Source organism: Mesoplodon bidens (assembly GCF_964165515.1).
Source record: "Mesoplodon bidens genome assembly, chromosome: 18".
NCBI lineage: Eukaryota > Metazoa > Chordata > Mammalia > Artiodactyla > Ziphiidae > Mesoplodon > Mesoplodon bidens.
In genome coordinates, this window is record NC_138175.1 from 46,506,154 (window position 1) to 46,532,329 (window position 26,176).

At 39.2% G+C, this 26,176-nt stretch overlaps 2 protein-coding genes across 6 annotated transcripts in view; both read right to left on the reverse strand.

Annotated features, from left to right (window-relative positions):
- Window positions 1-3,976: 3,976 nt before the first annotated feature.
- On the reverse strand, window positions 3,977-19,822 carry LOC308606048 (uncharacterized protein). 4 transcript variants are annotated; one of them, XM_081216495.1, is made up of 9 exons: window positions 19,733-19,818; window positions 19,513-19,626; window positions 19,103-19,178; window positions 18,877-18,931; window positions 14,178-14,503; window positions 12,391-12,447; window positions 10,869-10,995; window positions 10,490-10,588; window positions 3,977-7,533 (listed from the first exon to the last, which is right to left on the reverse strand). In XM_081216495.1, the coding sequence occupies exons 6-9, from the start codon at window positions 12,397-12,399 to the stop codon at window positions 5,786-5,788; spliced, it is 1,983 nt and encodes a 660-aa protein (XP_081072621.1). In that variant the 5' UTR covers window positions 12,400-12,447; window positions 14,178-14,503; window positions 18,877-18,931; window positions 19,103-19,178; window positions 19,513-19,626; window positions 19,733-19,818; the 3' UTR covers window positions 3,977-5,785. The 4 variants fall into 4 exon arrangements, with proteins under 4 accessions (XP_081072621.1, XP_081072623.1, XP_081072620.1 ...); XM_081216497.1 differs by having other exon boundaries at window positions 10,490-10,585; window positions 19,513-19,822; XM_081216494.1 differs by having other exon boundaries at window positions 19,513-19,822.
- A 2,725-nt stretch (window positions 19,823-22,547) lies between these two features.
- Window positions 22,548-26,176, reverse strand: part of LOC308605610 (uncharacterized protein) — a 34,067-nt gene continuing 30,438 nt past the window's right edge. For both annotated transcript variants that reach the window (XR_014013717.1, XR_014013718.1), the window contains one exon: window positions 22,548-25,457. The gene's annotated coding sequence lies outside the window, so the exon portion shown is untranslated. The remainder of the gene's footprint in view (window positions 25,458-26,176) is intronic.

The window sequence follows — 26,176 nt, forward strand, 5'->3', positions numbered from 1 at the left end:
ACCATGATCAAGTGGGGTTTATCCCAGGAATGCAAGGATTCTTCAATATACACAAATCAATCAATGTGATAAAACATATTAACAAATTGAAGGAGAAAAACCATATGATCATCTCAATAGATGCAGAAAAAGCTTTTGACAAAATTCAACACCCATTTATGATAAAAACTCTCCAGAAAGTAGGCATAGAGGGAACCTACCTCAACATAATAAAGGCCATAGATGACAAACCCACAGCCAACATCATTCTCAATGGTGAAAAACTGAAACCATTTCCTTTAAGATCAGAAACAAGACAAGGTTGCCCACTCTCACCACTATCACTCAACATAGCTCTGGAAGTTTTAGCCACAGCAATCAGAGAAGAAAAATAAATAAAAGGAATGCAAATCGGAAAGGAAGTAAAACTGTCACTATTTGCAGATGACATGATACTATGCATAGAGAATCCTAAAGTTGCTACTAGAAAACTACTAGAGCTAATCAATGAATTTGGTAGAGTAGCAGGATACAAAATTAACGTACAGAAATGTCTTGCATTCCTATACACTAATGATGAAATATCTGAAAGAGAAATTAAGGAAACAGTCCCATTTACCACTGCAACAAAAAGAATAAAATACCTAGGAATAAACCTACCTAAGGAGACAAAAGACCTATATGCAGAAAACTATAAGACACTGATGAAAGAAATTAAAGATGATACAAACATATGGAGAGATATACTATGTTCTTGGATTGGAAGAATCAACAGTGTGAAAGTGACTATACTACCCAAAGCAATCTACAGATTCAATGCAATCCCTATCAAACTACCAATGGCATTTTTCACAGAACTAGAACAAAAAATTTCACAATTTGTATGGAAACACAAAAGACCCCAAATAGCCAAAACAATCTTGGAAAAATAATGGAGCTGGAGGAATCAGGTTCCCAGACTTCAGACTATACTACATAGCTACAGTAGTCAAGTCAGTATGTTACTGGCACAAAAACAGAAATATAGATCAATGGAACAGGATAGAAAGCCCAGAGATAAACCCACGCATCTACGGTCACCTAATCTATGACAAAGGAGGCCAGAATATACAATGGAGCAAAGACATCCTCTTCAATAAGTGGTGCTGGTAAAACTGGACAGCTACATGTAAAAGAATGAAATTAGAACACTCCCTAACACCATACACAAAAATAAACACAAAATGGATTAAAGGCCTAAATGTAAGGCCAGATGCTATTAAACTCTCAGAGGAAAACATTGGCAGAACATTCTATGACATAAATCGCAGCAAGATCTTTTTTGACCTACCTCCTAGAGTAATGAAAATAAAAACAAAAATAAACAAATGGGACATAATTAAACTCAAAAGCTTTTGCACAGCAAAGAAAACCATAAACAAGACGAAAAGACAACCCTCAGAATGGCAAAAACTATTTGCAAACAAAGCAACTGACAAAGGATTAACCTCCAAAATATACAAGCAGGTCATGCAGCTCAGTATGAAAAAAACAACGCAATCCAAAAATGGGCAGAAGACCTAAATAGACATTTCTCCAAAGAAGATATACAGATTGCTGACAAATACATGAAAAAATGCTCAACGTCATTATTAGAGAAGAGCAAGTCAAAACTACAATGAGGTGTCACCTCACACTGGTCAGAATGGCCATCATCACAAAATCCACAAATAATAAGTGCCGGAGAGGGTGTGGAGAAAAGGAATCCTCTTGCACTGTTGGTGGGAATGTAAATTGATACAGCCACTATGAAGAACAGTATGGAGGTTCCTTAAAAAACTAAAAATAGAATGACCATATGACCCAGCAATCCCACTACTGGGCATATACCCTGAGAAAACCATAATTCAAAAAGAGACAATGGGGCTTCCCTGGTGGCGCAGTGGTTGAGAGTCCGCCTGCCGATGCAGGGGACACGGGTTCGTGCCCCGGTCCGGGAAGATCCCACATGCCGCAGAGCAGCTGGGCCCGTGAGCCATGGTTGCTGAGCAACGGGAGAGGCCACAACAGTGAGAGGCCCACGTACCGCAAAAAAACAAAACAAAACAAAAAAACAGACAATGTACCACAATGTTCATTGCAGCACTATTTACAGTAGCCAGGACATGGAAGCAACTTAAGCGTCCATCGACAGATGAATGGATAAAGAAGATGTGGCACATATATACAATGGAATATTAGTCATCCATAAAAAGAAATGAAATTGAGCTATTTGTAATGAGGTGGATGGACCTAGAGTCTGTCATACAGAGTGAAGTAAGTCAGAAAAAGAAAAACAAATACTGTATGCTGACACATATATATGGGATCTAAAAACAAGAAAAGAAAGGTTCTCATGAACCTAGGGGCAGGACAGGAATAAAGGCACAGATGTAGAGAATGGACTTGAGGACACAGGGAGGGGGAAGGGTAAGCTGGGATGAGATGAGAGAACAGCATTGACATATATACACTACCAAACATAAAATAGGTAGTGGGAAGTAGCTGCATGGCACAGGGAGATCTGCTCGGTGCTTTGCGACCACCTAGAGGGGTGGGATAAGGAGGGTGGGAGGGAGACGCAAGTGGGCGGGGATATGGGGATATACATAGGCATATAGCTGATTCACTTTGTCATACAGCAGAAACTAACACAACATTGTAAAGCAATTACACTCCAATAAAGATGTTAAAAAATAAAGATAAAAAAATAAAAATAAAAAAGAGCACCTACACAAAACCTATAGCTAACATAATACTTAACAGTGAAAGACTGAGAGTTTCCCCCTAAGATCAGAAACAAGGCAAGGATATATGCTTGTACCACTCTTACTCAACATAACACTGGAAGTAATAGTCATCATAATAAGGGAAGAAAAACAAAAGACAGACAAGAAAAAAACTGTCCCTGTTTATAGCTGACATGATTATCTATGTAGAAAATCCCAAGGAATGTACAAAACAAAAACTTCCAGAACTAATTAGTGAGTTCTGCAGCAAGATAATAGATTACAAGATCAATATACAAGTTATTTGTAACCCACATACAAATTATATTGATATTACAGTCTATGACTTTGCTGTAGAATTCACCAATTATATAATTTGTATATTGATTTGTATATATGTATATGTACATATATAATTTGTGTATACTAGTGATTAATAGGTAAAAGGAAAAACACACCATTTACTTTTCCAAAGAAAATGAAACACTTAGATATACACTTATAAATCATGTATGCCATCTGTATGCCAAAAATTACAAATCCTAATAAGAGAAATCAAAGACTATATTAGTTTTCTAGGGCTGCCATAACAAATTACCACAAACTTAGTTTAAAACAACTTAACTTTATTTTCTCACAGTTCTGGGGGCTAGAAGTCCAAAATCAAGGTATTGGCAGGGCCATACTTTCTCTAAAGGAGCTAGGGGATGATTCTTTCTTGTCCTTTCCAGTTTCTGGTAGTTATTAGTAAGCCTTGGTGTTCCTTGGCTTGTAGATGCATCATTCCAACCTTGCCTCTGATTTCACATGGCTTTCCTTATGGGTCTGTGTCCATATTTCCCTCTTCTTTTAAGGATACTAGTCATTAGAGTAGTGCTTACTCTAATCCAATATGACCTCACCTTAATTTGATTACATCTGCAAAGTCTCTATTTCCAAATAAGGTCACATTCACAGGTACTGAGAGTTAGGACTTGAGTATTTTGGGGAACACAATTAAACCCATAATAAAGACCTAAAAATGGAGAGACATATCATGTTCATGGATTGGAAGACTCAGAAAGTAAAGATGTCAATTATCCCCAAATTGAAATTCTATTACAATTCAGCAAACTTTTTTTTTGTAGATATAGGTTAGTTTATTCTAGAATTTATATGAAATGGCAAAAGACCAAGAATAGTTATCAATTTTAAAAAGGTAAAGTGGGAGGAATCACTCTACCCAATATTAAGACATCCTATAGAGTGACAGTAACTAAGACAGGGTGGTATTGGCAGAGGGATAGGCACATAGATCAACAGAAGAGAACAGAAAATCCAGAAATAGACATACACAAATATAAAGGCACAGAATCAATTTACTGAAGGTAGCCTTTTCAACAAATGGTACTAGAACAACTGGACACCCATAAGGCAACAACACAAACAAAGAAATAACATGAAGCTAAAGTTTATAATTATGCAAATATTAACTCAAATGGATCACAGACTTAAATGCAAAACATAAAACCATGAAAACTGCAGGCAAAAATGTAGAAGAATATCTTTGGGATCTGGAGCTAGAAAAGGAGTCCTTATATATATATATATATATTTTTTTTTTTTCTTTTGCGGTATGCAGGCCTCTCACTGTTGTGGCCTCTCCCATTGCGGAGCACAGGCTCCAGACGCACAGGCTCAGTGGCCATGGCTCACGGGTCCAGCCACTCCACGGCATGTGGGATCTTCCCAGACCAGGGCACGAACCCGTGTCCCCTGCATCGGCAGGCAGACGGACCCTCAACCACTGTGCCACCAGGGAAGCCCGAGTCCTTAGATTTGACACCAAAAGCTAGATCCGTAAAAGGAAAAAGTAATAAGCTAAACCTTACCAAAATTAAAAAGTTTTGCTTTTCAAAAGACCCTGCTAAAAGGATGAAAAGCTACACACCAGGGAAAATTTTTGCAAACTACATATCAAACAAAGGACTAGTATTGTCTAGAATAAAGAAAGCACTCTCTCGCAATCCAACAGTTAAAAAAAAAAGATACAATTCAAAAATGAAGGAGTAAAAGACACAGTCATTTCACCACAGTGGATACAGGGATGGCAAATAAGCACACCATCATTAGCCCCTAGGGAAATGGAAATTATAACCACAAAGAGATATCATTATACACCTATCAGATGGCTAAGATAAAAAATGGTGAAAAAACCAAATGCTGGTAGAGATACAGAGAAACTGGGTCACTCATGTTCCTGGTGTGAATGTAAAATGGAAAAGCCACTTTGGAAAATGATTTGTCCATTTCTTATAAGAGAAACACTCATTTACTATATAACCCAGAAAGTACTCTCTTAAACATTTAGATTGAGAAATGCAAGTTTATGTTTACGCAAAAATTTATACAAAAATGTTCACAAGCAACTTTATTTGTAAGGGCAAAACACTTTTTTCCCCTTAGGGTTTCCTTTTAGTAAGAATTTTGATTCAGAACCAGGTATAACCTCACATTAATACTACTAGAATGTTTTGTTCCAAAATGATTTACCTGATGCTTAGTAAGAGTGATGAAAGATTTACCGTATGTACTGTATTTGTAAAGTTTCCTTCTCATTTGAATTCTGTAATAGTAATGATTAAAACACTAAATAAAAGTAATGTTTACAATAATAGCTAATATTTATTAAGCATTAACTATGCAGTACACATTGCTTTAAGGCTTTATGGTATATGTATTTACTTCTTTAAATTGCAGAACGCTATGATGAAATATATGATATTAATGGAAACTAAAACAAACAGGGGTTAAGTAACTTTTGCAAAGGAACACCCACATAGTAAACGGTGGAGCTCAGGTGATACTGTACAAGAGAACCCTTCATTTTAGGGTTGAGCTCTCATATGAATTCACTTATGTCTAACTAGGATTGAAATATGATGGAAAGTAATTCTGCACTTATATTAATCTAGCCTTTCTTAAATGTGAATTCTCTGAAGGTGAGTTACCTATGAGTTTAAGTAAAAAAGGATTCTCACATTCATAATCTGAATTTTCTGATATCCCAAAGGTGAATGTCATGGGCAAACAGGTAAAGGATTTACTACATTAATTTTTTCATACAGTTTTTCTCCATTATGAAGTTTCTTATGTTGAGTAAGGTGTGAATGACGTCTAAAGTCCTTACCACATGCATTACATTTATAAGGCTTCTCGCCAGAATGAATTCTCTGATGTTGAGTAAGTTGTGATCCACGATTAAAGGCCTTTCCACATTCGTTACATTTGTATGGTTTCTCACCAGTATGAATTCTCTGATGCTGAGTCAGATGTGAACCACGAATAAAGGCCTTCCCACATTCATTACATTCATAGGGCTTCTCACCAGTATGAACTCTCTGATGATAAGTTAGCTGTGAACTACGAATAAAAGTCTTACCACATTCCTTACATTCATATGGTTTCCTACCAGTATGAAAAATCTGATGTAGATTAAGTTGTGAGGCACAAATGAAGATCTTCCCACACTGCTTACATTCATAGGGATTCTCACCTGTATGAATTTTCTGATGTTGAGACAGTTGTGAGCCATAAATAAAGGTCTTTCCACATTCTTTACATTCATAAGGTTTTTCACCAGTATGAATTCTCTGATGCTGAGTAAGATGTGAGCCACGAATAAAGGCTTTCCCACATTCCTTACATTCAAAGGGTTTTTCACCAGTGTGAATTTTTTGATGTTCAGTAAGTTGTGAGCCACGAATAAATGATTTCCCACATTCTTGACATTCATATGGTTTCTCGCCAGTATGAATCCTCTGATGTCGAATAAGCTGTGAGCCATAGTTAAAGGCCTTTCCACACTGCTTACATTCGTGTGGTTTCTTACCTGTATGGATCCTCTGATGTTCAGTAAGTTGTGAGCCACGAATAAAGGACATCTCACAATCTTTACATTTATAAGGCTTTTCACCAGTATGGAGTCTATAATGTAGAGTAAGCTGTGAACCATAACTAAAGGCTTTCCCACATTTCTTACATTCATAGGGTTTCTCACCAGTATGAATTCTCTGATGTTCAGTAAGTTGAGAGCCACGAATAAAGGCCTTTCCACATTCCTTACATTGATAGGGTTTCTCTGCAGTATGAACTCTCTGATGGTAAGTAAGTTGTGAGCCACGAAAAAAGGCCTTCCCACATGCATTACATTCATAGGGTCTTTCACCAGTATGAATTCTTTGATGCTGAGTAAGATGAGAGCTACGAATAAAGGCCTTCCCACACTCTTTACATTCATAAGGTTTCTCTCCAGTATGAATTCTTTGATGATAAATAAGTTGCGAGGCACAGATAAAAGCTTTTCTACATTCCTTACATTCATAGGGTTTCTTAGCAACATGAACTCTCTGATGGTAAGTAAGTTGTGAGTCCCAAGTAAAGGCCTTTCCACATTCTTTACATTCATAGAATTTTTCATCAGAATGATTTTTCTGATGTTCAGTCTGTTGAAAGCCAAGGATAAAATATTTTCTGCACACTTTACACTCACAGAATTTCTCAGTAGAATGAATTCTCTGTTGTAACGTAAGGGATGTGGTTTGACTAAAATTAGGCATTTCTTCATAGACTACTAGTTGCCTAAAAAGTCCCTCTTTATTTCCTAAATGGCTTTCAAACTGGTCTCTGTATTCCTTATCATCTTGAAAACTGTTGCACTCACACTTACAGCTTATAAGTTGTTCTACTATCTCCCATTGAGATGCTTCTAGTTCATAAATTTCTCTTTTTGATGATAGCTTCTTGGTTTCACACCTGGATTCCCAGTCTGTAAGATAACAAGTAAACAAATGCTATTTTCATATTCCTGGAAAAATGAAACTTCTAAGGTAGAAATGGTGGACTCAAACTGAGTATCATACTCATAAGATGTCAGTGCAACCAATAGAACAGAAAAGAAAAATCCATAAATAGACACAATTATAAGTGCAAATTTAGCATACAATAAAGGTAGCAGCTAAAACAAGTAGGGAAAAGATGGACTCTTTTTTAATAAATGAAAGTGATAAACATAAGGATAAACATAGGAGACACTGTTTTGGGGAAGATCCCCAGTGCTCTCCTTACTTGCTGCAAATAATGAAACCTTCCTTCTCCCTTAAAAAAACAAAAACAAAAAAACAATACAACATAAGGATAAACATACAGAAAAAAGATGAAATTGCATTAGTACCTTAGAGCTTACAGTAGGATAAATTCCAAATGGATCAGATACCCTTACTTAGAGAAATGAAAACACAGAAATAACTAGAATAAAACTTGGGTGACTTCTCCTATAACTTAGGAATGGGGAAATTTTTCCAAATCACAACTTGATAAAAATGACCACATTGGGACTTCCCACATCCAGTGGTTAAGACTCCATGCTTCCACTGCAGGGGGCATGGGTTCAATCCCTGGTCGGGAAACTAAGATCCCACATGCCATGCGGTGGGGCCAAAAAAAAAATGATGTTGGATTAATTATCTATGTAGAAAAAGTAAAATAAAAAAAATGACCATGTTACAGTAAAAAACAAAAACAAAAGAAAAGGTTAGCATGTCAAAAACACATTAAGGGAAGTAAAAGGACAAGCTGGGAAAAAATAGATATGTATAGATATCTATACTTATGTGAACTCTATCTCAAAATTGCACTAGCGGGACTTCCCTGGTGGTCCAGTGGTTAAGACTCTGCGCTTCCACTGCAGGGGGCACAGGTTCGATCCCTGGTCAGGGAACCAGGATCCCACATGCTGTGTGGCATGGCCAAAAAACAAACAAAAAAATAAAGCAATAAAAAACTTTTTTTTAATTGCACCAGCAAATTTCAAAAATTCTGATGCAGAAAGTTTTCACTGAAGCATAATTTGTTACAGAAAAAGATTAACAATAACCCAACTGTCCATCAGTAGGTGGCTGGTCGAAATAATCCATGGTATATCCACATCATGGTGTACTACGAAGCAGTTAAAAAGGAATCTCTCTTTATATTAATATGAAGTGCTGATTGAAATACACTGTTAATTGTAAAAGAAATGTTGAGCTTCCCTGGTGGCGCAGTGGTTAAGAATCCACCTGCCAATGCAGGGGACATGGGTTCAAGCCCTGGTCCAGGAGGATCCCACATGCCATGGAGCAACTAGGCCCGGGTGCCATAAGTACTGAAGCCCATGCACCTAGAGCCCATGCTCCGCAGTAAGAGAGGCCACCGCAATAAGAGGCCCGCACACCACAATGAAGAGTAGCCCCCGCTCACCACAACTAGAGAAAGCCCACACACAGCAGCGAAGACCCAATGCACCCAAAAATAAATTAATTAATTAAGAAAAAAAAAGAAATGTCAACAAAAGTATGTATAGTTATGCTCTTTTTATCTTAGGAAGGGGAGGAGGTAGAAGAAGTATAAAAGTATAATACACATTTGCTTTTATTTTAAAAAGGGGGAGGAATAAACCCCACAGTTACAGGGTAGGGAAGGAACAGGTGGAGGAGCCAGGAATAGAAGTCAGATTTCTTTGAATATAACTTGTTTTGTAGATTTGACTTTGGTGATATAGAAATATATTAAATAATTATAAAACAAAATTAAATTACAAGAAAGCACAGCTTAAAAATTGAGAGAAAAAAAAAAGAACCAGTATTTACAATTGGTGGCATAACCATACAAGGAAACTACTTCAAATAACTTTCAAACATAGTAATTTGACTGTGAGATATACCCTATGAAGGGAACAAAAAACTGCCAAAACAATTATCTCAAACTGTTTTGAGTAATAGTATTTTTAGTGGTAGTGTTGATCTTCTCATTTTAGAGGCTTCTTGTATTATGTGGGATAAAATATGTAATTATGTGATATTCTAATTGCATCATTCTTAGTGTCCTTGATAACTAGGACTCCTGGCATGGGAGAAAATAGATGCAGCTGTAAGATCTTAAAAAGGGTTAAATAAAAAGCCTATAATTCAGAATCTGAATTGAATTGGTATGAACCCATGCTATAGTTTATCTTTTTTTTTTTTTTTTTTTTTTTTTGCGGTACGCGGGCCTCTCACTGTTGTGGCCTCTCCCGTCGCGGAGCACAGGCTCCGGACGCGCAGGCTCAGCGGCCATGGCTCATGGGCCCAGCTGCTCCGCGGCATGTGGGATCCTCCCTGACCGGGGCATGAACCCGTGTCCCCTGCATCGGCAGGCAGACTCTCAACCACTGCGCCACGAGGGAAGCCCTCCCCCCATTACTTTGTGATTCTCTGTGCTTCTTATTTTGCTTCATAACACTCATCACTCTTTGTATATTTTTATTTGTTACTATTTTTTCTGCTAGGAAAGATCAATGGGGATAGGGAATTTTTCTTGTTTACTGTTATATTCTCAATACTTAGAATATAGAGGGTATTTAAAAATATTTGTTGGATAAAGACTCATACAGGTTTCATTGGATCAAAAATATAAAATGTTAAACTGGTTATCATTGAAAAAGGAGGGCTATTCCCTATTTGAAAATACAGGGGAACATGAAAGAAAACAAGGGAAGTGGTAAATGGAGCAAAGAAGGGGATTCCTTAGGTAACTGATGCTAAAACAGTTTTGTCCTCCAGGGCTCAGGATTTTACTCCACAGGCCTAGGAGTAAAAGGCCTTGGTTGGGTCTGTGAGGAGAACTTTGGAGCTAATAACTCAAAGGTGTGGCCAACTTATTAAGGAATTTAACAACGGCCTCCCTTTGCCTGATCATCTCTTACTCACCTGGGCTCAGACCTCTTGCCACATCCCGTACAACCTTCCAAGGGTCCTTGCCTTGCTCCAATAAGGAGAGCACATCTGGCTTAGAAATGGAAAATCCTGCTTATAAGAATGGAAATGGATATGGTTACACTCTGCTTGTCCAGAATTAAAATTGAGTCCACTGTTCATTAAGTAAGAAGGTCAATTACAGAAAGATTCAGAGAAAGGATATCTGAAGAAAAGAGTAGATAAAAGTGCCCAATGGAGCTGTCCATTTCAAAGTCTATAAGGCACAAAAAATTTATTTGGGACTAGGGGTCTGAAATTCAGCTAGGCACTTGGAAACTTTTCTAAATTTCACAAAGACTGAAGCTAAAATATTGGGAACAAACAAAATTACCCAGTGAGACCAGGTTGCTGTAGTTCTCCAACATCACATCTCTGTACAAATCCTTCTGTTCCAAGTCCAGGCACTCCCACTCTTCCTGTGAGAAGTCTATGGCCACATCCTTGAACGACACCAAAGTCTGAAATGACAACTCAGGGTTAATGGTAAAATAAAGAAATATTTTTTAGAAGTAATGAGAGGAGAAGAAAAGTATTACATAAAGTGGCCAAAACAGAAATACGTTGAAGCTGGAAGCTTGCAATATGGCTAAGTAATGGAAAGGAAGGGAGTGTGATAAATGCAGAGCACCTAAATAGTTCCTAAACATTCCTATTACTCTGTCATAGCTTCTTGTGAACAGTTACAAGAATGAACAAAAGCCAGGTAAGTGGAGTTCTCTGATTAAATGAAATACTGGGTGCATGCACATAACACATGCAAATTCTCAAATAAGTTGCAAATTCCTTCCTCCCCTCTTCCCTTTAAAGAACTGAAAATAAGAAAAAGGAAGGAAGGAAGGGAAGGAAGAAAGAGAGGATGGAAGGAGGAAGGGAGGGAGAAAAAAGAGAAAAAAACAAAACTGATGGGCCCATTCCAAATGTCTTTTAAAATGTTTATCTTAGAAAATAAGATTTCTATATAATTTAAGAATTTATTTCCAACTCAAGTCTTAGAATAACTTAGCAATAATATTCTTCCTTGTCCTGGCAAATCCTTTCATAGACATCATTTTTATAAGGTATATAATATTCCATATTATAATTGTAATCATTTTCTTTTTTTTTTTTTGCTGCACAGTGCAGCTTGTGGGATCTTAGTGCCCCCACCAGGGATTGAACCCCGGCCCTCGGCAGTGAAAGCACAGAGTCCTAACCACTGGACCGCCAGGGAATTCCCTGTAATCATTTTCTTATTTTCCAGTATTTAGTTTGTTTTCCTTCTCTAACATCAGATCTGTTTCTAAAATTCGCAAATATCTAACCCTCTGGCTGATCATTTTACCACTCATCATTGCTCACTGTACACTTTGCTTATTCTGAGCTACAGAAAACCAATGAAAGATGAGCTAAACTCACATAGATGTGGTCCCTGACTTACACATTCTATTCAAATTTGAAATGGATCTTGTCACTGGTATTCACCTCTGAGGTATTCACTGACATGACATGCTCTCTCTCTGTTCTCAATCCTACATTTGATCACATTTCCAATCTTAAAAGCCTCACAGACCAAAGATTTCACCACATTCTGAGATAAGCAGCAATTTTCTATCCTCATCAACCAGAAAATGGAGGTCAATGAGAAAGAATGAATTTTGCATGTGAGTCCCATCTCATCAAACCACATTCTGACACAAGAGGTTCTACTCTTTCCTTAATACATTTCCTGATTTGCAGAATGGATCCCTAAATATGGCTAGAGAAGAGAGGGGCGGGGCTTAGTGAGACAGAAAATCTGGAGATAAGAATATTGACCATTCATATCCTAGAAAACAATGACTATTTGATGAGGGGAAGAAAAAACACCAACTCACATGGGGCATGGCTTAGAAGGGCAAATTATTAGTCCTCCTCTGGAGAAGTGCTGAGTCCTGAGAATACAGAGTCAGGAAAGAAAAAGGAAACCGTGAGAATAGGCTTCCTTCTAAATGACTAAGTTAAGATAAATATTTCCTTCCCTTTTCATGGCACCTGGTCCCTTCCATGCCCCAATATATATACTGAGATTTGCAGAAATATAAACAATCAAATCCCTTCCCCAATCCGAAAAAACATAGATACAGAAGAATTAATTTATGCTAAAGCAGTACCCAATTCCTATGGTGTTCTTAGGGTTCTCTGACCTGTCCTGAGTGGTTAATATTTTCAGACTAGGGGCCTCTGATCCAAAATGTATCCAAGTCATACCTGCTTCAAGGACATTGATGAGGCCCTCAGGCCTAGAAGTGCTGTGTATCCATGTAGGCCAAATCCTGGAACAAACACTTCCCACAACTAAGATCTGCCTTTTCCCCCCAGGCCCAACACACTAAATAGCTCAGGGTGCCTCTCTGGCTCGTTCTCACATTCCAAGGTGCAAGAAGCATCTTGAGTCCAAACTGTAGGCTTCATCCAGGCCACGTGAAGTCACACTAGACTCATCAAGTAACCAAGGAACAAATCCAAAGCATTCTTTTTGTTTTTAATTAATTTTTTAAAATTTTATTTAATTAATTTATTTTTTGGCTGCATGGCTTGTAGTATCTTAGTTCCCCAACCAGGGACTGAACCTGGGCCCTCAGCAGTGAAAGCACAGAGTCCTAACCACTGGACTGCCAAGGAATTCTCCAAAACATCCTTTAACAGAAAACTGCCTGGGGACTTCCCTGGCTGTCCAGTGGTTAAGACTCCTTGCTTCCACTGCAGGGGGCGCAGGTTCAATCCCTGGTTGGGGATCTAAGATCCTGCATGCCACGTGGTGCTGCCAAAAAATTAAAAACAAAAAAAGAAGAAGGCTGCCTGTTGCAGCCAATCATGGCCTCAGCTGAACTCAGGAATTCTGGAGGCAGCACTCCCTTGTTATCCTGCTGTAAATCATTCTGCCTCTAAATGTAAGGCTGGGGATGACTTGCGAAAGTGGCTGTACAACTAATAGTTTCCACAGAGCACATACTATGCGCTAGATTCTTTATACAATTAACACTTACGTGATCAGCAAACAGGTCTGTGAATTTAACCACTCTCTGCCCCCACTGGCTATAGAATCTTCCTTATACTTGTTTCTTTTCGTAACAGCTTCATTGATATAACTCACATTCCATAAATTCATCCTTTTAAAAATACAACTGAGTGGTTTTTAGTATACTCACAGAGATGCACAACCATCTAATTTTAGAATATTCTCATTATCCAAAACCCCATACCCCTTAGCAGTCACTTCCCACTCTTGTTCCCTCAGACCCTGGCAACTGCTAATCCACTCTTTGTATCTACACATATGCTTATTCTAGTCATTTCATATAAATGGAATCATACAATATGTGGTCTTTGTGATGGGCTTCTCTCACATAGCATAATGTTTCAAGGTTAGCATATGTTGCAGCATAGATTAGTACCTTTGCTTTTATACATATTGCTAAATAATGTTCCATTGTATGGATACACCACATTTTCCCCACTCATCAGTTGACGGACATTTGCATTGTTTTCACTTATTGTTACTAAGAATAATGCTACTAAGAACATTCATGTACATGTTTTTGTGTGGACATATGTTTCATTTCTCTTAGATATATACACCTAGGAACAGAATTGCTGGATCATATGGTAACTCCATGTTTACCTTTTTGAGGAACTGCCAACTCTTTTTCAAAGCAGCTGCATCATCTTACAGTTCCACCAATATATCAAAGTTCCATTTTTTCCACATCTTCACCATCTTTTGGATTAAATTCATTCTAGTGGGTTTGAAGTGGTATGTCATGATTTTGATTTGCATTTCCCCAATGATGTTGAACGTCTTTATGTGCTTATTTGTCATTTGTGTATTTTCTTTGGAGAAATGTGTATTCCAATTCTTTGCTCATTTAAAAAATTTGGTGGTACTTCCCTGGAGGTCCAAGTGGTTCAGACTCCGTGCTTCCACTGCAGAGGACATGGGTTCGATCCCTGGTTGGGGAATGCGTCGTGGCATGGCCAAAAGGAAAAAGGAAGAAAAAAGAAAAAAATTTTGGTTATTTGTCTTTTTATTGTTCAGTCGTAATAATTCCTCATATATTCCAAAATACAATTCCCTACCTGAGCTTGTGATTTTCAAATTTCGGGTCCCACTTTGTGGGCTGTATCTTCACTTTCTTGGTGGTGTCCCTTGAAGCTTGAAAGTTTTTAATTTTGAGGAAATCCAATTTATGTATTTTTTTCCCCTTTGGCTGCTTGTACTCTTACATTTAGGTCAATGGTGCATTTTGAGTAAATTTTTGTGTGTGGCATGAGGTACAAGCCTGTGATAAAATATTTCACAAGTGCTGTCTTGACCCAACGTTGATGTCATGGCTAAAAACTCTCAATTCCTCTTCACAGGAAGTTTGCTAAACCCACACCCTAAATACTTCTCTTATCAAGGTCTAACACAATGTACCTTTGCCAGGCTACCCACGGATACGTCAGTAGCCCTGCCACTGTACACAACCTTAACTGCATCCACCTTTTTCCAGGAGCACAGGTATGACATTATATGGACAACATCCTCCTCTGAGGAGATTCACTTAACATGCTCATTAAGGACATAAAAATACTCACAAAAGAGCTCACAAAAAAAGACATAGGCCACTGCCTCACACATAATGCAAAGCCCTGACACCTTGGTTAAATTCCTGAAAAGTATTGGTAAAACAGGGCAACTCTATGCCTGACGCTGTCAAGAAACTACAGTAAAATCTCTCAGCACCCATAATGTCTTTCAGTCTTATTTGGGTCTGGAAGCAACATATTCCTTACTTACAAATTTTAGTTAATCTCACTGATGCTGTTACTTACAAATCATCCCACCTTGGAAAGGAAGCTTCCAACAAAAGGCTCCAGAATCTGTTCATATTAAAATCAGTAGTCACTCCTGTTAGTGCCCTCAGAGACTCCTTCTCTGCAGAGGCTGCAGCAACCTCCTCTCACGCCTCTGAACCCCCTCTGACGGCCACCAGGTGCCTACAGGCTTATGATGCAAGAAGGTGCCCCTTTTGGCCCTATACTATACACCATTAGAGTGACAACTGCTGGCTATATACTAAGATCTCTTGGAGATAAAGGCTTTCAAAGACCCTAAGCCTGGGACTCTCTGAACCCAGATGCCTACTATGCCTTGGATCATGGAGGGAGCACCCCCACAAACTCAGCACAGGTATACCCCATAGGCTCGGCCAAGCCTGAGCCCTCTGGAATGTTCCACCTACAGGAAGGAGTGGTCTTCCCTGTCCTTAGTCCCTTGCCAGATGCCATGGTGCTAGAGGAGGTCACCCCTCCCTCAGAGCCCTCGACTAGGAATCCCCCTGGGGTTAACTAAGTAAACAGCAATGTGAGCCCACAGACCTTATGGATAAGCACTGCCACCATCATAGGTGATGGAGCTAAGTGGAATGTTGCTGCTTTCCTTTCCTTAACTAGGATGTCCCCCATAAGGGACAGGATCCAAGGATCAGAACAAGTGGTCAAACTTTAGGAAGTCATCTCTGCACAAATGTCCTGACAAACAAATGGTCCCATCTGCATATTTTTACAAACTCTTGGGCCACTGCCTAAGAGTTGTCCCTTTAAGGGTAAAGAAATCTGGGAATCTCTTGCCTTACAGATACTCAAAATATAAATCAAAGTCACTCGTCTCTACATATACAAGGACTCACCAGGACAATTCTTATTCCCTTCAGAGTTCAAGACATTACTACTAGTGACCAAGGCATACATTTCACTCTCAAAACACACAATGCTGGATTCTTGGGAAAGGCATTCAATGGAACTTTCATCTCCCAATAGGTCTCAGGCAGCTAGCTTAATTAAGAGACACAATGGTCTCTTTAAACAGCTCCCTTTTAAGTGTCAGTGTGTATGGGGATATATGTATACATATAGCTGATTCACTTTGTTGTACACCAGAAACTAACACAACATTATAAAGCATTTATACTCCAATAAAGATGTGAAAAATAAATAAATAAATGGCAGTGTGGCAAAAGGACACCTACATGTGTCTCTCTTGCCTCAAGCCTTAATCTCTCTTAATTTAAGGCCCCCTGTCTGGCTCACATCTCAAAGAAACTTTAGGAAACCTCCTTATCACTATTTCCTATATTTAGAGGGAGCATGTCTCACCTTCCATGCACATGAAGACTCATCACATATGAGGTGTTTTAATAATAATGTCTCCCTCTAACTTTATGGATTTTCAATCCTGCTGCCATTTCATAAGGGCTGTAGGTCAGATTGAGGGCACATATGCTCCTCAGACCCATTAACCATAGATTGTCCCATGGGAGAAGCAACTGTCCACCTGGTATGTGATCCATTTGAGCCTGAACTTTCCCTACCCAGGAAACCTTCCCCAATATTTGGATTATAAGGTGTTGAAAATTAATCTGGGATCTCCTTCTGATCCCATCCAGGAAATTCAAATTGGTGCATGTAGGCTAAGGCTCTTAATCTACAGGAAATACAGAAAAACATGTTAATGATACTAGACTGTGGGAAACTATACAGAACAAGTCGCCCAGTTTCTTCAACAAATACATTATAAACCAATTGCAACACATAGGTCTTATTTGGACCCAGATTCAAAGAAATTTTAAAATTTAAAAAAGATATACCCTGAGAAGCAGTCTAAACTCTAACTGGATATCTGATATTAAAGAAATATTGTTGGGCTTCCCTGGTGGCGCAGTGGTTGGGAGTCCACCTGCCGATGCAGGGGACACGGGTTCGTGCCCCGGTCCGGGAGGATCCCACATGCCGTGGAGCGGCTGGGCCCGTGAGCCATGGTCGCTGAGCCTGCGCGTCCGGAGCCTGTGCTCCGCAACGGGAGAGGCCACAGCAGTTGAGAGGCCCGTGTATCGCAAAAAAAAAAAAAAAAAGAAATATTGTTTGAGAGAAAATAATGGTATTGTGATTAAGTTTTTTGTTTTGTTTTGTTTTGGGTTTTTTTGGCAGTACGCGGGCCTCTCACTGTTGTGGCCTCTCCCGTTGCGGAGCACAGGCTCCGGACGCGCAGGCTCAGCGGCCATGGCTCACGGGCCCAGCCACTCCGCGGCATGTGGGATCTTCCCGGACCGGGGCGCGAACCCGTGTCTCCTGCATCGGCAGGTGGACTCTCAACCACTGCGCCACCAGGGAAGCCCCTGTGTTTAAGTTTTTTAAAAGACTCATCATTCACACACACACTGAAATGTTTATGGATGAAGTAATACAACAACATCTGGCATTTGCTACAAAATAATTCTGGGGTGGGCAGAGGTATAGATCAAACAAGACTAGCTATGAGTCAATCATTATTGAAGCTGAACAAAGGATGGTACATAGAGGTTCATTACTATTTTGTCTATTTTTGTACAGTTTGAAGTTTTCATAATAAAAAGTTTAAAAAAATGCTGATCATGGCTCAGTGAATTGATTTTACCACACACACACAAAATAAGGTAACAACACCATAGTTTTAAAACTCTACAATAGCATATTAATAATTTTCTTAAGCTTTCCAACAACTAGCAAAGTACCTTGAATAAAACATAAAATCAAAAAATAGTGATTAGTAAAGTAATGATACAGCCTATCTGAGGGAAAATATAGCAAGAAGTATTAAAATTTAAAGTCCACACATAAGTTGGCCCAGAAAGTAGCATTCATCCTACTAATAAACTCATCAAATGAGAATCTATATTTATCCCACCACCGTTTACAATAGTAAAAGACTGATAGCCATCTGAAAGTTAGTAAGGGTCAGTTTTTAAACATGGAAGAAGTATGGAATACAGTTCAGCTATAAAAAACGAATAAGCCCGTCATGTACTAATATATGCATAGAATCCCCCTGGAAGTACTCAAGAAACTAGTCACACTGGTTGCCCTCTGAAGTGGGAAAACTCCGTGACTAAGGGCAGAGCTGGGAGGGAGAATTCGCTGAATGCTCTTTTGAACCTTTTAAATACTTACAATATCATCTCTTAAACAATAAAATTGAGAAGAAAATACTAAAAGGCTTCAAATTTCACTCTGGGATTTATTCTATTCCTTCAAAAATCTTAGAAAAGGACTAAGTATACAGGCGGCATTAAAATATTTGGCACATGAATATGTGTACCTCAGGTTAAAAGGAGAGAAGTGGAGTGGAACATCTTCTTTGGGTCCATTCCTCTAACCTCCCCCCATCCCCATTATTCTTTGGAATAGCAACGCCCAAGAACCAGATCACTAAAAGGATCCTTGCTATAGATTTTTCGAGGGCAGAAAGATATATCTTGAAAATCCAGAAAGCAATCCAGAGACAAAAAAGAAAAACAACTTACCTTGGATAAAAATCTTAGTTGTCCAACAGCTACTCTTCCCTTGTTCTCTGGTCACCTGTGTCAGAGAAGTTGGTAAGAGTTAAATAATCTTGAGACATCAAGCCTTTCTTTGAGCCCAGACTGATTTGTTAGAAACAAATATCTTCTACTCCCCCTGATCCACCCCACGCCCCCCACCCCACGAGTTAAGTTAAAGTAGACACTCAGCCGAAGCTCAGCGACTGACCTGAGCAATGATGCCCTCCCTCTTTGGGAACCAGAGTGGAAGTCGAGAATCCGCATAGGGCTCCCCAGGTGGATTCCTGAGGGGAAATTGGAATCTTACTACCTCGATTTTTGCCTCCTCTTTTCTCAGCCCCCCGAACTTGAGGCTGTTTCTGGCTCTAAAATTCTCATTCTGAGATCAGGTCTGTGACTTAGAGACAAGCTTCTTTATCTGGTCATTCTCGCAGCTTAACACAACCGCTCTCACGTCTGAAGACACAATTACCACTCTCTCAAGTGGTCACACACAAAATCACGCAGTCCCACAGGCACATCACGTTACACACACACACACAAACACACAGTGGCGTGCTAAGGTCTGAGGCTCTAGACACGGCCGGTCTTTGTCCCGGGGCTCAGACAACGCCTCACCTTCTGCTTCTCCGGCGTCCTGCCGGGTCCCAGCGGTCCGGTCCACATCGACAGTCCGCGCTCCCTAAGCCGCTGCACGGCTCAGCTCGTTCCAGCATTAACAGCGCTGACAACCTGGTAGAAAGTGACGTTACACCCGCAGGCTTCTGGAAAATGTAGTCCAGTACCCAAAAGATCCGAGAGAGCCAGCAACCCAAGCCTTCCGAGCCGCTCTCAGTACCGTACTCCTCCCAAGACTACAAGCCGCGACCGGCGGGTCCTCCGCCGACTCCGCGAATCACTCCGCGCTTCTACCGTCCCAGCTGTGATGTGGAACCTCCGGTCGCGCTCTGGCGGGAAGCTTATTTCCGGCCGCGGGGACTTCTGGGACGTGTAGTGTGGACTAGGAGCCCCAAAGGGCCAAAAGGGGTCGTCCTGTTCTCTCAGCCTCAGCTTACCACGGGTTGGCGCTGGATGCCGCCAGAGTCCGAAGGCTCTGGCAGGTGGGGGGGAAGATAGAGCGGTTTCCGAGGAGGCTAAAGGAGATGAATCTCCAGGCCGTTACCGCAGCCTGGCCTGTGGAGGAGGACTTAAGGAGAGTGACCCTTTACTGCTGGTGAGTGCATTTGCTTCAGTATGTGACCTTGGGGGTATGGTTGTGCAGCTGTTCCTGATACAGTTTTTTTTTTTTTTTCTTGCGGTACCCGGGCCTCTCACTGTTGTGGCCTCTCTCGTTGCGGAGCACAGGCTCCGGACGCGCAGGCTCAGCGGCCATGGCTCACGGGCCCAGCCGCTCCGCGGCATGTGGGATCTTCCCGGACCGGGGCACGAACCCGTGTCCCCTGCATCGGCAGGCGGACTCTCAACCACTGCGCCACCAGGGAAGCCCCGGCAGGTGGATTCTTAACCACTGCGCCACCAGGGAAGTCCCATTCTCTAAGTTTTAATAGCTGGTGTTTTTTGATCATTTGCATTTGAGTATTTTTGGCCTTTTTTTCTCTTGATGTAAATCATGATTAAATTAGACATCACGCCACTGTTTTTTGTACATGGCATTTGGTAATAAATTCAATATTTTTGTTATAAAAAACACACCCATTTATTAGCTCACAGTTCTGTAGGTCAGAAGTCCTGTATGACATGACTGGTTTTCTGCTCAGGGTTTCATAAGGCTTAAACAAGGTGTTAACTGGCCTGAGTTCTCATTTGGTGAGAAAAAGTGACAGACAACCCAATAAAAATAGGCAATAGGCTTGAACAGACACTTCACAAAAGAGTATATTTAAATGGCTAACAAATGACATAGGAAAAGATGCCAGAAGTCAGTACTTCTCAGAGAAATGCAAATTAAAACCACAATGTAATTCTGCTACATGCTCAGTAAAATAGTTAAAATTGAAAAGACTCACCATATCAGTTGTTGATGAGGATGTGGACCAAATAGAAATCTCATACATTGCTACTGGGAATGCAAAATGGCATAGCCACTTTTGCAAAACTGGCAGCAGGTAGTTGGCAGGATAAGGTCCCCCAATGATATTCATAGTCTGGATATATTAGGGTTCTCCAGGAAAACAGAACATATATATATTGTGTCAACCTGGAATTCTAAATATATCCAGAAAAATTAAAATAATATACATATTCTGACAAACAAAAGCTGAGATATTTAATGGCAGTGTAGCTGCACTAAAATAAATGCTAAAGGAAATTTTTGATGTAGAATGAAAATTATGCCAGATGGATCAACATTTTTTCAAAGAAATCTTTGGACTTTGTGTAAACTATAGAAATATTGCTCAGCTTTTTTGGAGTGAACAATACTCTAGATTTAACTGAATACACTTGGGAATTTAAATTACTGATTTATTTGGGATGTTACACAAATATTCATAATTGGTACCATAAGTGTTGTTTTCCCCTTTTAGTTTAAAATTAAGGTTATGCAAGAGTCATAGAATTAAATATCAAACTTTCATGTTCAAATATTCTATGAGGAGATCCTTAAAGTTTTGGGAATTTTGCCTATAAAAAGGATCAGGCAATTTCTTTAGAAATGGCTAGATGTTTATTCAGTTTTTATTGGACTGAGTGTTCCTATCTCTCTTGACTCAATTCTGGAGATTTCTATTTTTGAAAAATAAGCATTTTACTTTTTCAAAATTACTGGCAAAAGGGGTATATATGCTACCCATAAAATCTCTAATTTGTAGTAATGTCAGTTTCTTAGTCATAATGCTTATCTCCCTTTTTTTCACCAGTACTTCTACAATTGTTTTCTTCAAGAAGCACCATTTGGGGCTTCCCTGGTGGTGCAGTGGTTGAGAGTCCGCCTGCCGATGCAGGGGACACGGGTTCGTGCCCTGGTTCGGGAAGATCCCACATGCTGCGGAGCGGCTGGGCCCGTGAGCCATGGCCGCTGAGCCTGTGCGTCCGGAGCCTGTGCTCCGCAGCGGGAGAGGCCACAACAGTGAGAGGCCCGCGTACTGCAAAAAAAAAAAAAAGAAAGAAAGAAACACCATTTGTGCTTTTCATCCATTTAGACTTTTCATTTTTCTATTTCAGTTATTTTTACCTTCATTTTTACAAATGCATTCCATTGTCTTTAGATATTTCTGCGATTTTTCTTAGTTTCTCAAAACTATATACTTATTTAAAAATTTTTCTATTATTCTAATACATCTATGAATGTAGAGCTGTAAATTTTCTTCCATGTAGTTTTGTCAGGCACCATTTTCTATGTAGAATACCCACTATTATTTATTCCTAGTGAAATTGTAATTTGTGTTGATTTCATCCTTAATCAAAGGGCAATTTAGATGAGAATTGAATTAGTATTTGGATATTTTGGCTACCCAATGTGTTCTAAGTTAGATAATGTGTTCTATAATATTACTATTTTTTTGTACACTTCTCATTATTCTGATAGCTGTGGTCTCAACCACCCCATACACATTTATGGACATTTTTACTCTGGTATGTCATGATTCAGCATAAAGACTGAGTTCTACAGGAAGGCTTTACTACATTTTAACATCTTTATTTAATTTTGGTTTTAAGTTTTTTTCTGATATGAAGTGTCTTGTTATTGCATAAGGTATATATTGTGGTGAAACACCATTCCATAATTGAAAGAGATGAAGATTACAGTTGCTAACATTTACTGAACAAGCCACCAGTTACATACACGGGTTCATTAACTCATGTAATCCTCATTACACTCTTTGACAGTTATTATAGTCACCTCCATTTTTCCATACTTGAAGTATAATACATAAGATTGAAAGCAATATTACATTTCTACAGATGATAAACATTATGTGTGTATATATATATATATATATATATATATACACACACACAAACATACATATATACTTATATATGTGTGTGTGCCGTTGCATAAAAAGGCTCTTGAAAATAAAGTAAAATAAAAAGGATCTTGAATGAAACTGCCAACAGTGGTAAATTTAGGGAAGAAACCAGAGTAAGGGAACTAGACAAAAGGGAGTTTAGCTTATCTGTAATGTTTAAAATTTTTTTTAGGTATAAGGCACCCATGGATAATTTCAGAAATAAAAAATAAAGCAGACAAATATACAAAATGTGCAAACAGGATATTTAAAGAATTGTTTATAAAGGCAAAATTTAGAAGGTAAATATATTTTATCAACAGATTAGTAAAATAATAGTAGAGCCACACAGATAAACACTAACTCCATTCAAGTAAGGATAATGATATGATATTTACTGACTTGGAAAACTGTTCATGATGTGTTCTGTCATAGAAAACGTAGTTTATGAAATATATTTTCTTTAAAAATTTTCTGAAAAGACTTGTTTTGACAATTTGAGAGCGGTTATTATAATGGTTGATAGGATTAAAGGTTTCTTTTGTACCTTCTGAATTCCTCTGAAAAAATTACAATAAAATATTAATATTAAAAGGAACTCTCTTCAAAAAAATAGTGGTATAGTTCTATTTATATTAAGATATATAAAAAGTAAAAATAAGACAAAAAGGTACAGGTACAATTACAGATATATATATATGTATATACATATACATACACACATATATACATATGAATACTTAAATTGTTGCCCTGAAACTTAAGTTTATATAAATAAGAATAAACCACCAAACCAGTAAGAAAGCAACTAGAAAGAATAAGTAGTGATGGGTTCAGAATCTTGGAGAAAAAGAAGTCAACTCAGAACTGCAATGCACAACTAAAAATTAACTTAATTAATATTGGCTGGTAAATAATTAATTTTAATGATCAGTAAATATACATAGGGCAAAATACCTTAGAATTAAATTAGGAAATATAAAATGAAATCCCACGGTTATTCCTTAATAAGTTCTCTGTTGTTTAGGGTTGATCTGGCACAAAATAAGTTTTTATTTTTCTCATTCACAGTTATAAATTCTGATATTAAGTAAGGAATGAACTGTTGATGGTCTTCTGACATTTACTGTATTCTTATGCATTTAGGTTGTGAAAAGCAAATAAAAGTCTCTTTGTATTAATTATGGGATATCTCATCAGCATGAAGTCCTATCTCAAATTAGGTAAATATCCATACTTGAATGCCTTTCCCCACAGATACCTTTCAGTTTCTTACCAGCATGACCTTTCTGATGTTGATTAAGATTTGAACTACGTACAAAAACCTTCCCACATTCATTGCATTCATAGAGTTTCTCACCATATGAATTCTCTGTTGAGAAAGATCTGAGGAATGATGAAAGGCCCTTCTACATTCCTTATATTCAAAGGGTTTCTCATCTATATGAATTCCCCAATGTTGGCTAAGGCCTGAAGGGTGATAAAAAGCCTTTCCACATTCTTTACACACACATGGTTTCTCACCTGTGTGAATTCTCTGATGTTCTATAAGTTTTGAACTGCTACAAAAGGCTTTTCCACAATCCTTACATACCCAGGGTTTTTCACCAGTATGAACTTTCTGATGTCGATTAAGAGATGAACTACTTCTAAATGCCTTAGGACAATTTTTACATTCATAGGGCTTCTCATCAGTTTGAATTCTATGATGTATTAAAAAATATGATGCACTCTTAAAGGCCTTGCCACACTCCTTACATTCATAGGGTTTTTCACCAGTATGGATTCTTTGATGTCTTTTAAGATCTGAGGAATAATGAAGAGTTTTACCACATTCTTTACATAGATAAGGTTTCTCACCAGTGTGAATTCTCTGATGTAGAATAATGGCTGATTTACTACTAAAGGCTTTTCCACATAACTTACATTGATAAGGTTTCTCACTGCTGTGAAGTCTCTGGTGAATATACGGTCTGAGGAACGATGAAAAACCTTCCTACCTTCTTTAGCTAGACAGGGTTTCTCACGTGTGAATTCTCTGATGCGATTTAAATATTGAACCAGTACTAAAGGCTTTTCCACATTCTTTACACTCATAGATTTTCTCCTCAGTATGGATGCTCTGATGTTGTACACTGTCTAAGGCCCCACCACATTCCTTATGTTCATAGGTTTCACCAGGAAGCATGCTCTGATGCTGAGTATGTTCTGAACCTCTACTAATGGCCTTCCCATATTCCTTATAGTTACTGAATTTCTTGCCAGTATCAATTCTCTGATGTGCAGTTAGTTGAAAGTCATGCACCAAACCTTTCTCATAGTCCCTGCATTCACAGGCTTTCTCTTCAATATAAAGTTTTTGATATAGAGTAAAAGATGTGTGCTGACTGAAAGTGTGTATATTTTCATAGTTGAAAATAACTTGATTAAATTTTTTTTCATGAGATCTTTGTTTTTTCCCAGTCTTTCTTTCACATTCCCAATCATCTCTGTAACAGGAACACTCAAGTCCATGTTTTGTAAGATGTCCCAGTATAAACCATTGGGGTTATTCTATTTCATAAATTTCCTTCTTCAGAGATAATTTCTTGGTTTCAGGCCTAGATCCACAGTCTGAAAGAAAGCACAATAGAAAACATTCACTTTTTGTTTTTCATTCACTGTTTTTTTTTCCTGGAAGAAATGAAACTTTTATGGTATAAAAGGGGAATTAAACTGTAATTAGGAGTCAAGATGGTGTACTAGGAGGACGCAGAATTCGCGTCTCCTCACAACTAGGGCACCTACCAGGCACCGGTTGGGGACCACAGACACCTAAGGGGATGGGAGGAACCCCCAGTGACTGGGTAGGACGTGGGGCTTGGGGGGAGGAGAAGTGGAGGCGGGATGGGACTGGCACCCCTGAGGGGTGGCTGGGGGAGGGGAAGGGATCCCATGCCCAAAGGGGGAAGTTGGGGAACCATTGGGAGGGCAGATGATAAAAAGGGAGCATGGCCAGGTAATCCCTGCCAACTTGGGCCCCCAGGAACCTGTTGAGACATCAGGCCCAATCCTCTGCCCACCTAGGCCCCCTCCAGCTGTGCGGGTCCTGAGGGAGTGGGAGGGAGGGAAGGGGGAGCAAAAGTAAAGGCTGGACCTCCGGGACCAGCACCCCTGAGGGGTGGCTGGGGGAGGGAAGGAGTTCCTACACCCCGTGGGACCCACCCATTGGTTAGGGGTCCAGAAGGGATGGGGGAGACCCTGGGGGAGATGGTGGGGGAGGGGTGCGAAGGAACTGAAGGGAACGGGGCCAGTGCTTTCCCCGTCCACATAGGCACCGGGGAGCCTGTTGG